This window comes from Sceloporus undulatus, chromosome 3, assembly GCF_019175285.1.
Source record: "Sceloporus undulatus isolate JIND9_A2432 ecotype Alabama chromosome 3, SceUnd_v1.1, whole genome shotgun sequence".
Classification (NCBI taxonomy): domain Eukaryota; kingdom Metazoa; phylum Chordata; class Lepidosauria; order Squamata; family Phrynosomatidae; genus Sceloporus; species Sceloporus undulatus.
Genome location: NC_056524.1, coordinates 207,874,918 through 207,886,913, shown reverse-complemented (window position 1 = coordinate 207,886,913; position 11,996 = coordinate 207,874,918). Strand labels below are relative to the sequence as shown.

The window sequence follows — 11,996 nt, the reverse complement described above, 5'->3', positions numbered from 1 at the left end:
CGTTGGGGCTCCTCCTCCTCTTCTCCTGGGCGACTAGCCTCTCTTCCTCCTCCTCCTCTTCTTCTTCTTCTTCCTCGACCAAAGCCTGGGACGTGAACAGTTTCACTGAAAAGCACTTCTTTTCTCTCTTTTTTTTCCGGGGGGAGGAAGGAAAAAAGAAAGGAACGAGAGAAAACAGAAGAAAAGAAAGAGCGAGCGAAAGGGGGAAAGCCAAGCAAGGGCTACATCCCCCCCCCCCGCAAGAAGGGGAGCCAAACTCCGGGAGTTTTGTGCCTTCCTGCTCTGGGTCTGCTTGAGCTTCTTTGGGAGCAACTGAGAGACAGGGCAGGACCCGGGGACCTTGCCAAGAGACGGGACCCCCCTCCTTCCCCCGAAGCCTTGCCATCCTCTGCTTCCCCTTCCTCTGGGAAAAAGGACTCCCCAAACTCTCTCCCTCTCTGTCTCTCTCTCTCTTGGCGAGGGATGGCGAGGAGGGCGGATGGGCGCCGGGGCTGCTGGGCTCCGGGGCTGCTGGCCTCGGCGTGGCTGCTGCTCCTGGCCGCCCCGGGCTCCTCCGTGACCCGCGCCGAGATCACCCGGGCGGCCGCCTCTCCCTCGGCTGCTCTCCGGCTCCAGAAGGGGCTCCAGCCTCCGCCGTCGCCGCTGGAGGAGCCCCGGAGGAGAAGGCCAGGCAAGGAGGACCAAGCAGGAGGAGGCAGAGGGGAATCCCTGCCGGAGGAACCGGATCGAGAGGGGCAGCAGGACCAAGCCCCTTCGGAGCCAGGGATGGAGAGCTCGGCAACTGGGGGGTCCCCCCAAAAGAGGGCACCGGGCAGGAGCCCCGAGGGGCAGGGCAGGGCTCTCCGGGGCAGGGAAGCCCAGCCTGGCCTCGGGAGGAGGGCAAGGTGGGGCGGCCGGGCCAAGCGGGAGAGCCAGGATCCGGCCCCGGAGTCTCTGGGCCCAGAAGGAGGCGGCGATGGCTTGGCTTTGACGGAGGGCCCCAAAGCCCCCCGGGCCCCAAGCAAAGGCTCCAGAGAGGAAGGGCGGATCACCGGGAAACCCCGAGGAGGCGAGGAGCTGAAGCTGACCAGCACCACTTTCGCCCTCAATGGCGACTCGGCTCACAACCAAGCCATGGTCCATTGGTCCGGCTACAACAGCAGCGTAAGTCTCCAAGGCACCAGAACCAGGCCTCCCCCCATTCTTTCTCTCCAGACTCCCCTCTGGGTTCGAGTTCTGCCATCATCCTAAGGATGCGAATCCTACGAATCCCAGGGTTAGCCATAAGGCATCCCAGGAAGGGGCGCAAGTACAGGCTCCTCCAGAGGCCTCGGGGCCGAGGGGGCTCCGCTCTCCCTGCTGCTGCTGCTGCTGCTTCGCCCAGAGTTTAATTTTGGCGGGAGGAGGAGGAGGGAGGAGGGAGGGCTTCCCCTCAGAAAGGGCCCCGAAAGGGAAAAGAAGGTCCCCCAGGCCAGAAAGTGACCTCCTCCCTGGTTCCTGGAGGCTTTTCTTTTCCTCTTTCCTGGGAGAAGAAAGCACACAAGCCAGAGCCCTTCCTTTGTTTGTTTTTTTTGGATCTTGGATAGATAGCCTTCGTCCACACTGTTGGATTAACCAGGTTTGAGGCGGCTTGAAGCATCCTGGCTCCATGCTGTGGAATTCTGGGAATGGTAGATGGTTGTGGCATAACACTTGACGTGACACTTCTGGGAGTTGGAGTTCGTTGTGGGCCCAAACTCCAATTCCCAGAATTCCATAGCAAAGAGCCAGACAAAGAGTTAAAGCAGAACCAAACCGGGTTATTTCTCCAGTGTAGATGCAGCCCAAGAGCAGAGGGAAGGGAGGCAGCCCCAAAAGTTTGTGCCATGCAGCTCTGGGTTTCTTGCTCTTGTCCTTCCCTCCCTCGCCGGCTCCAAAGTCTCATCAAAAGGTGGCGCCCTTGAAGCCTTCTTCTGCACAGAGCTGTTGCTGGAGGGAGGCCCTTGTGCCTCTTGCAGGCAGCGGATGGAGCCATGAAAGCGACCATTGTCAGGCCAGGGACCCTTAGCGTCCTCGCCTCTTGCTTCACAACCCGCTCTGTAGAAAGCCATAAGAAGGATTGGTTCCTTTTCTTTTCAGCTGATGGAGAAGCTGCTGGAAAAGGGTCCATGCAGGGGAAACCAAACTGCTTCACTTATATCCCGAACTAGCAGTCTGGGTCCCCATTTTAGCCACCTCAGGAGGATGCAAGCCTGAGTCAAGCATGAGCCCTTTTGCTGGTCTTGAACTCGCAACCTTATGGTTTTGAGTGAGTGGCTGCAGTACAGGCATTTAACCCCTGTGCTGCCAGGGCTCCTCTTTGGCAGTTTGGGGACATCCTCTTGGCGACAGCGTTGTCCCGATCCTTTGTTTTATTGCTTCTTTCCCTGTGCTCTGATCAGGCACAGAACAATTACAAACTCAAAGTGGAACATGTGCACAGCCAAGCATGGCTTAGCCCACAGATTGTGTGGTAGAACGGTTAAACTTCAGAATTTTACTTATGCTTAGGAGCTGAAAATGAACTAAGAGCAAAGGTTTGTTATTCCAGCTCATGTCCAATGCTCTGTTTCAACATGTAAACAGCTCCAAATGGCTCCAGGTTTTAAGTTGGTAGCCCAAATAAAAGGAAGTACTACACAAACAGTTTGAAGGCAGTGAAACAAAACATATAGATAAAAGATTGATTGATGGGTACCATAAGAGATAGAGATGTATCTTAGGTATTACATTTGAACAGCTAATAAATATACAGGGGTGTAAATGTTTAATTCAATGTAACCAATGAAATGAGATTTCTAGTTTTCTTTGTTAAAAATACTATAAAAACCTAGTTCGTTTGAGAATCGTGGTCCCAGTATGAATTTCCTACTGGGAACAGCTGCAGCTAAAATAATGAAGTAAGTTTCCTTTCCGATTGAGCTCCTGGTCTCCCTGCTGATTTCTGGTTAAAATTCTGGTTTTAAAATAATCTGTAATCAATCGTCTATCACCATTGATATTTATCCTCTTTTTGTCCCCAGTTTTTAATTGATCATCCAGGCTCTGGGCCTTGGATGCTTATTCCATTCTGTTTCAATAAACCACCATAAGTGGTTGTTTGTAACATTGCGTAATGGTCGTTGTGTCTGATAAAAAATAAACTGTTGTTGTTGTTCTTGTTCTTGTGATAAACCATGCTGTGCACATTCCCCCCCCCCCACACTTTAAGATTTGGAAGTTTTATCTTCAGTTGATCCTCATTTAGTTAGCCAACTTGGATAAGTGTCATCTTTAATGTAACCAAGCTCTGGACCACCAGTTTCTTCCGAAGTGTCTTAAAGATACCGAACTGTCTGTAACATATGTCAGGTCTAAGCATTGCAAGGCCCTCCTTTTCTTTCTTTTGAAGAACTGGGATCAATGTGATGCAATCTGTTATCATTGTTTTCTTGTCTGAAGCAGTTAGTGCTTAGTGTTCCACCCAAAGAGCTTGATCAATGCTAAGGATTTCCTGTACTCCCTTCGACTGCCTGTTGCAAAGAGTTCAAAATGCTTCTGACACTTTGGGAGAAATGGAGATTTTTAGATAAAGCTGAGGAGAATCGTTGTCCTTATTGTGCATGAAAAGAAGCTGCTCTGTCTCACGTGTCTGAGATCGCTGGGTAGGATAACTAAGAACTCATTCATGGTTGGCAGTCTAGCACATTGCAGTAGCCTCCTGTTTTCCCTGGTGCTTCAGGTGGAGTTGTTTGGCTGCAAAGGAGCAGCGTTTTGCTGGTGGAATAGACTGCTGTGGGGTGCGCATGGGAAGGGAGAATAAGCCAGTGTGTTAATAAATAAGTGATATCCTCCATGATTTCTGTAATTAGTGCTCAGGTTCCTGGAGACTTTTCTCTTACTCTTTCCTGGGAGAAAGCCCACAATGCAGCACATGATTAATTAGCTTGGTTTTTAAAAAGCCATCGCTGTTGTGAACCTACAGAGGAACTCCGAATGTTCGACTCTCCTCTGAAACATGCAGCTCTTGTGTATGAGTGGCGGGTGGGAGGGAAAGGCAGTCTCAGATTAGCTGACTCTTTTATCCTTCCTGCTGTAGCTTTGCTTTTACCCAATTTGACAGTGGGCTTGATTGTGGGCATAAGGAGGTCAAGCAATTGGCTTAAAGGGGCACGGTGAAATAGTGATTTGGCTCGGATTAGAGTTTAAAGCCATTATGTATCCGACCACAAGACTTTATTACTACCTAGCGTTATATGCTTCTTGAATGCATAGGACATGCATAGGATCAGAGAGGGAAATAAGGAATACAGAAGCTCATCTCTCCTGTGCCACTTGTGCCTAGCGTTTTAGATGTGAGTGTACTAACCTGATGAGCATATATGGGTTGCATTTACACTTTCTCTCTGCTTGTAAAAGCATGGACTTGTCAAAGCCTCCCTGTTGCTTTTGGCAGCCCTCAGAAACTGGGGAAAAAAGTGGTGGTCACATACACAGTTAATTTCAGCCAGTAAATCTCTCCTGGGGCTTAGAACAAAATCTGCCTTGTCAGAAAAAGAAAAGGAAATAGTTCTAAAAATGCTAATAGGGAATGCAAGCTGCATGTAGTTGAGAGAGAAAGAACAATAAGTATACGCAGTGCAGGATCATGAAAATCAAATATAAAAAAAGTCAAAAAGAGGACACAGCGGTTTTATATACAAAGAATTTATTGTACATCGCATGAGCAAATTATTATGTAGGTTTGGAGCAATATGATCGGGGTTAAGGATGCAGTTTATGTTCTGGCATATTTGTGTGTAATTATATGTATCAGACAATATGAATGTAGGTAAATTTGGTTTCTTTCCACCTCCCCTCTATTTGCTATATATTATTAAATTAAAAGGGATTACTGCTCACTGTGGGGAGACTGTGGAGAACAGTCCCCTCCTGCTCATAAGTTTAGGCTTTACTTCCATGAGATACAGCTTCAGCAGTAGCATTTTGCAATACATTAAAGTTTTGTGCATTCAGTATCTATTTGTCTATCTGTCTATCTATCTATCTCAACTAAGTGTGGCTTTGTAGAGAAGAACACATAGATAGTAAAAAGAGGGAAGCAGATACCATATATATACACACACACACAGTTGTGTTGGTCATATCTAGTCTTTTCTGGTGTATTGGTACTGTTGACTCTTTCTCTCTTACTCAGGTGGAAGCAAAAAGTGCCCAGGGATTTTCATCTCTTTGTAGACCTTTCTGAATCCTCTCCATACCCCCAGAACATTGGCTTTTGCCTTTCTCTCCTTCTTCCTTTAAACAGCCTGCTTTTACTCATCAGCATTCAAGTTCCTTCTCCCATACATTCATCTAGTAGTGGCTGGTAGTTCTAGTGTCAGTGTGGTGTTGAATTTTCCCTAGAATTTACTTCAAACTTTAAAGGAGGTGATAAATTTATTTTGAAGATACATTCAGCATCTTGGTAGCTTGAAACCCATTTCAGAACTTGAATCACATTTTTGGGAGAAAGGTGGAATATAAAAAGTCCTGGCTACGTTTCTAATTAGAAGGAACTTCTTGATAGTAAGAGGATTTGGCAATGGAACCAAATGCCTAGTGAGATGGTGGGGTCTCCTTCTCTGGATATCTTCAAATAAAGGCTGGACAGCTACCTGCTGGGGATGCTCTGGAGTTTCTGCACTGAGCATGGAGTTTATGAGGCCCCTTCCAACTCTATGATTCTATGTCTAGGGCAGTGGTTCCCAACCTTTTTAATGCCGCGACCCTTTAATACAGTTCCTCATGCTGTGTCGACCCCCAACCATACAATTATTTTCATTGGTACATGCAAATATGTGTTTTCCGATGGTCTTAGGCGACCCCTGTGAAAGGGTCATTCGACCCGCAAAAGGGTCCCGACCCACAGGTTGGGAACCACTGGTCTAGGGCCTTTTCTGCAGTGACATCCATGGTTTGAAATGTTCTGCCAAGTGAGATCTGTCAATCTTTGATACCTTATTTTAGGACGCTGTCAGAGAGGCTACTTTCCTCCCTCGATATTCTTTTTATTTCTTCAGTGGCTTGGTATGATAACATGGGTCTCTTATGGCTAGTGGTTTTAGGAGTGCTGTCTGCTGTATTGGTTTTTTAAATGTTCTATGGCCTTATGTGTCTTAAGCTATCTTGAATTCATTCCTGGGAGGCAAAGTGGAATATATATTTTAAAATAAAATATATACAAATATTTAGAAAGATGCTCCAGAAGGAAAAGAAAAGGACTATTATTTTAAAGCTGCTGAGGATGAAGCGGGCTAAGAATTAATATCTTTTGCCTTGGGATTCATTCTAAATAATCACAGTTGAAAGGGATCTGGGCTTCATTACTCAGTGGGGAAGAAAAAATGCTCTGCACATTATTAACAACTATTGAGGGGGCAAATGAAAACTGCAATGTTATGGAGAGCTTGGAAAAGTGACTTTTTTGGACTTTAACTCCCAGAGTCTCTTAGCCAGCATGGCCATGCTGCTTGGGGAGGGGGGTTCTGGGCAATTGTGTCTGGCGTTTTCCACATCAGTGGGTTGGTAAATATGCTTTGTTGTTTTTGTTTTGTGCCTTCAAGTCATTTCAAACTTATGGTGGTCCTATCGTGAGCTTTTCCAGGCAAGATTTGCTCAGAGATGGGCTTACTTTTGTTTGCCTCTGAAATTGAGAGAGTATGACTTGCCCAGGGTCACCCAGTGGATTTCTGTGGCTGAGCAGGGATTCATATCCTGGTCTTCAGAGTTGTAGATATGGAATCTTTAAAGCGACCATCCAAGGTGTTGAATTCTATACCTCAAATAGCTCCAGCATCTTACTGTAATCCAGAAAGTTGTCATTTTTCCAAGCTATTTTTTTCAACTATGAATTGATCAGAATGGTTCTGTACAATATAACCTAAGTCACCTGTGGGTTACGCATCCTCATTATTTCAACACTGCAGCCCTATAAGTTGTTTCTCTCTCTGTCTGCTAGAAAGGAAAATAAAAATATTCTCCCCTTGAAGGAAGCTCAAAATCCTGTGTAGTGATCAGGTTGTTGGATAAGTTCAAAACCCTACTCTGACAAAATTTATCGGAAAAGTTTGAGCCTGTCAGTGTCTCTCAGCGTAATCTACCTCACAGGGATGTAGTGAGGTAAGAATGTGCAATGGAAAAACCCAAGGGAAATAAGCAGATATTATCTATCTGAGGTGTCTTACAGGCCCATCTCTGCAGGAGATGCACCTCTTTTATTTAAAACTTTTTAGGGTAAGAATTTTATCCAGGTCTGTAAAGGTGCATGATTTCAAGCTATTTCACCTGCTTTTAAATTATGCTTTTAGATTATCTAAGCTGTTTTTTATTGTTTCAATTTTTTACATTGGTTTATTTTATTCTATGTTGTCCTGAGATTTTATGATATGATATGGGATATAAATATTCAAATAAATGATTACATGCAGCAATTCCTGCAACTGTAGTAACTGAACATTGATCACCATGGCAGTGCTTGTCTCCAGATGTTCCTGTTCACTTATTATATGTGCTATGACTGGAATCCTCTACCATGGTGTAGCTAAGAATCCCCATTAGGGAACTGTGAAGATGCATAATGGGCATTGGCAAGAATGTCCTGTTGTGCATTGTCCCAATATGCCTTGGTCACTTTGCTGTCTCCCCTTTGTACTAATATAACAGCAGCCCTTTACCAGATAGAGGAATTACAGAACTGATCCATGATAGTTCTTGTTGATACAAATTTACTTACAAAGGTGTGAGTTCACAACAGAATTCTGTCCTTGTCCTGGACTGCAGCCAGCACAAACAAACACACACCAATAAGGATGGCTCAGCTATGCAGCTGGAAACAGTCCACAAACCTTGCAAGGAGTGAGTGAGAGAGCAAGCCAAAAGCCAAAGCCAGGAATCCAGAGATCACAATGGTCAGTCCAGTCCAGGGTCAGGTCAGCCAGAAAGTATCAATAGTCCAGTTCATTCCAAAGTCAAGAGTCAAGGCAACAAGGAGTCAAGATACAGGGAGCCAATGCAGGCAGCAATCACACCAAAGGATCATGCAATAAACTCTGGCACTGAGTTGGCATCTCTCTGCTCATTAAGTAAGATACACTCTCCCCTGTGTCACCTGAGGCTGATTTGCTAATTGCCTCTCAGCAATCCTTGTGGATCTACGCATGCAAGCACTCTCAGCCCTGCGTTGTCTAAAGGAAGGAACCTCCAGGCATGATTCCTCCCCAGAGTCACCACTAGGCTGTTGCACCACAAGAGGAATCCCACCAGCACTAGGACCTGGATGAGCTTCCTCCTCTGGGGCTGGGAGATGGCAGCTGGGATCTGGCAGAGCAGGATTAGCACCTGGTGTAGCCTCAATTTCCCCTTGCACTGGAGTAATCACATCCTCCTCCTCATCCTCTGAGTCTGGCTCTTGGTTGGCCATGACAGGCCTATGTGATTGTGGGCATACGCTAGAGTTTGGAAAAATTATCTTTTGGACTGCACCTAACAGAGTCCAGGCTGTGCTAGATGGGGGCTTCTGGGAGTTATCGTCCAAAAAAGTAAAATTTCTATGCCTGGACACTTGCATGCCTACACTGTTTTACCTGCATTGTATTGATCCCATTTCAATCATGTGGATTAGTTCAGATGTTCATAGAGAGACTGTGTGGTGTATAGATTAGTGTTAGAGTGGGATTTGGGAGATGCAGTCTCTGTTCCCCACTGAGCCACGAAATCCCCTGAGTGATACTGGGGATCAGCTACTCTTTCTCAGGCTACATGGTGGTTTTAAGGATAACTGGGACAGAAAAGTGTTATGTATCCCCCCTTGAGCTAACTGAAGGAAAGGTAGGGTACAAAATATAAAACCATAACCAAACCAAACCAAACCAAACAAACAAACAAAAAACCCATACCATTTTTATTATTTTGTCTTTTGGTTTTTAAAATTTATTAACACAAGGACTGACCAGTTACAGAGATTAGATTACTACATAGCTAATGGCTTAGATCCTGAACAGGGAGATGTATCGAGCACAACAGATTTCTCCCCTTCCATCCTCTCCCCAGACCTTTTACATTGTGGAGCCCCTTACTCTGGTGGAGTGTAGAGGGCAGTAGTGGAGAGACATCTTCCTATGGCCTGATGCACAGTGACAAACATCTTCTAGGACCTCCCAGAGGTCCTCCAAAAGTTCCAGAGGATGATGTCATTTCTGTACATCCAGCTATAGCTATGTAGCTGGATGCTTCTGTTCCTCTTCACCAGCCATTAAATTACCATGTAATCATTGGGTTTTTTCATGTTATTGTAAGAGTCAGTTTATGGGAGGCAGTTTGGTCACTGCACAGTTGGTGAAGAATTCTGATCTCCACAAGTACCAAAAAAGTGAGGTTACAAGAGTATAAGTTATGCCTTCATAAGTCACTACCAACTGTCAGTGATTCATCCCAAGTACATAAACAGGTAGACAACATTAATGAAAGAAGATGTCTGACTATTTGGTTCCTATGAAGCAGACGTTAGAATTGTAAAGCCTACTATCTACATGTGGTCCCCAGATCCTCCCCCCAGGCTGCCCATGGGAGCCCTCAATGAACGATCTTAAGATTTTAGTTAGTTGCTACACAGCCATCATTTACTATCATATGTTTAAGGCACTAGGCTTTATCTAAACTGGAGTAGGAATTGTATGACCCTCCATATGTTTTCAGATTGCATCTCCAATACTGTTGGCTTTCTGAGAAGAGTGGTGCAGTCCAAGAATATTTGGAGGGCTATGAGATTCCCGTTCTTGATTGAAACAGATCACAATTATTTCTTTAGAACTTTGTGTTGCCTGTCAAAGAATTTGGAAACTCTTTGCCAGTGGTGTAGTGGAGGGATTCGGAGAACTTTCTTCCAGAGCAGCAGCCATGACAGGCAAGAGTTATGCAGTCCTCTGGATGTTGCTGGACTATAAGTGCCAGTACAGTATTCTTCACCTTGCCTGTGCTGGTTTGGACTGCTAGGAAATGCAATCCAAAATTTGGAAAATTACCACAGTGCCACTCCTGAGCTGTGGCATCAGCTGTTGGAGCACCAGGATAACTGGCAGGACTCTGGAGAATGAATCAGGTGATAATGAGATTTTCAGGTTTTATTGTTGTTTGTAACAGATTAAGATCGAGGAAATCATAGAAAGAGGAAAATAATGTAGCAGAGGCTGAGTATTTCTTCCCCTTTCTTTGGTGGCATTCGTACTTCAACACTTGTCAACTTTTTTTTGGAAGTGGCAGGTTCATTTGCATTTTTAATTGAAAGCCTAATTTCATATGGATTGCCTTTTGTCAAAATTCATGGTGTTCCACAAATGAAACCTGTGGCAAGAATTTCAATGGAACACATTTCTTGGTCATTATGGGAATTCATATATGGGCCAAGTGAAGCAGTCCCCCCCCCCCATCCTCAGAGTAAACTGTCTTCACAACCTAGGGCTAAATTCCTGATTCAAGTGTTGTCTGTCTTCAAAATATGAAGCCAGTCCCGCACTGGATCCGGGCCACCCCTCACACTGGTTTAAAATAGCTCACCTTTTGTTCTGAATTTTCAGGAAAACTTGGAGCACTAAGTAGCTATACTGGGCAGCCGTCTATATATGTATCCCCACTTTGTTGCCCAGTGTTGCTTCTGCTGGTGTGAGTCACTTTTTCTGAGGTCACAATGAGGTGCCCAGCCATGTGTTCAACCATGGGTGCCTCGTTTCTGAACTCAAAGGGAACAATTTGCACCAGCAGCAGTGGTGCCAAGTGACATAGCGGGGACATATTTGTAGACAGATGCCTGGCATTGCTATGGTATGTGGTGGTAATAGGAATACAGGGAAGCTCTGGGCCAGAATACTCTAGGAGCAGCCTGGAATACTCTGGCCAGTATAGACATGTCCTTTGCCTAGGATTGAAAGCCAGCATAGTGTAGTGGTTGAGTGTTGGACTACAACTCTGGAGACCAGGGTTCAAATTCCTGTTTGGCCATGGAAACTCACTGGGTGACCTAAAGGCAAGTCACACTCTTTCAGCTGCAGAGGAAGACAGAGGCAAACTTACTGAACAAATCTTGTCAAGAAAGCCCTATGATAGGTTCACCATAGGATAGGCTTGCCATTTCATGGCAGTGGGCGGGACTTTCCCACCTCCTGGGGGGCGTGCCTGGTCCTGTCCCGCCCTCCCCCCATTCCTGGGTGGCTGCCCGACTCAGGGCTCCTAGGGCTGCTGCCTCCCTTTCCTACAGTGCTGAGCAGCATGTCTGGAGCAGCAGCAACGGCGGGAGCTAGCAGGGGGCGGGGTCTGCTGCTCTGCCCTTTCCCTATTGGCCAGCCCTCTGCTTCCTTATTTGGGCATGCTCCAACTCCAAGCAGGGAGGGCTTTGCACTCAGGCAAGCTGCTTTTAGTTCTTCCCCTCTTTCTCTTTCTCTTTCCACTCCTTCTCTTCTTGTTATTCCGTTTTTTTCTTCTCCTCCTCTTCCTCCTCTCCTTTTTCTTCCTTTCTTCCCTCTCCTCATCTTCTTTTTCTCTTTGCTCCTATTCTTCTTCTTTCTCCTCCTTTTCTTCTTTCTCCTTCCCCTTTTTTCTCCTCCTCCCCCTTCCTCCTCTGCTGTTGCTGTTGTTATTGTTGTTGTTGTTGTGTGCCCAACTCTTTCTGACTTATGGCAACCCTGCCTCTAGTCCTCTTATTTACCCCCCTCTCTCTAAGCTCCCCTCCTCTTCTTCTCAGGGGTCCAGGGCTTTCTCAAGGCTTTGCCTCCATTACAAAAGAAAAAAGACTTTGCAAGGGATCTGACCCATAAATCCCCCCTAAGTTGAGACATACTTGGGGAAAAAGAGGGGGTGAGGGGTTTTGGGGGGGGTTGGAGGAGGCAAGGAAAAGGAGGAAGGGGGGAATTGCTAAGAAGGCTTGGGAGTGGGACTTGTAGTTTGCAGTGGCAAAAGGGGGTGCTTGTGGTCTTTCAAATCCTATGCCT

The 11,996-nt window shown here is 46.0% G+C and overlaps 1 protein-coding gene across 1 annotated transcript in view; it reads left to right on the top strand.

The window, feature by feature from the left end:
- The first annotated feature begins 287 nt into the window (after positions 1–287).
- Positions 288–11,996, top strand: part of SORCS3 (sortilin related VPS10 domain containing receptor 3) — a 652,615-nt gene continuing 640,906 nt past the window's right edge. The window contains exon 1 of the mRNA XM_042460847.1: positions 288–1,143. Coding sequence (XP_042316781.1) covers positions 463–1,143 — 681 coding nt within the window. The 5' untranslated portion in view covers positions 288–462. The remainder of the gene's footprint in view (positions 1,144–11,996) is intronic.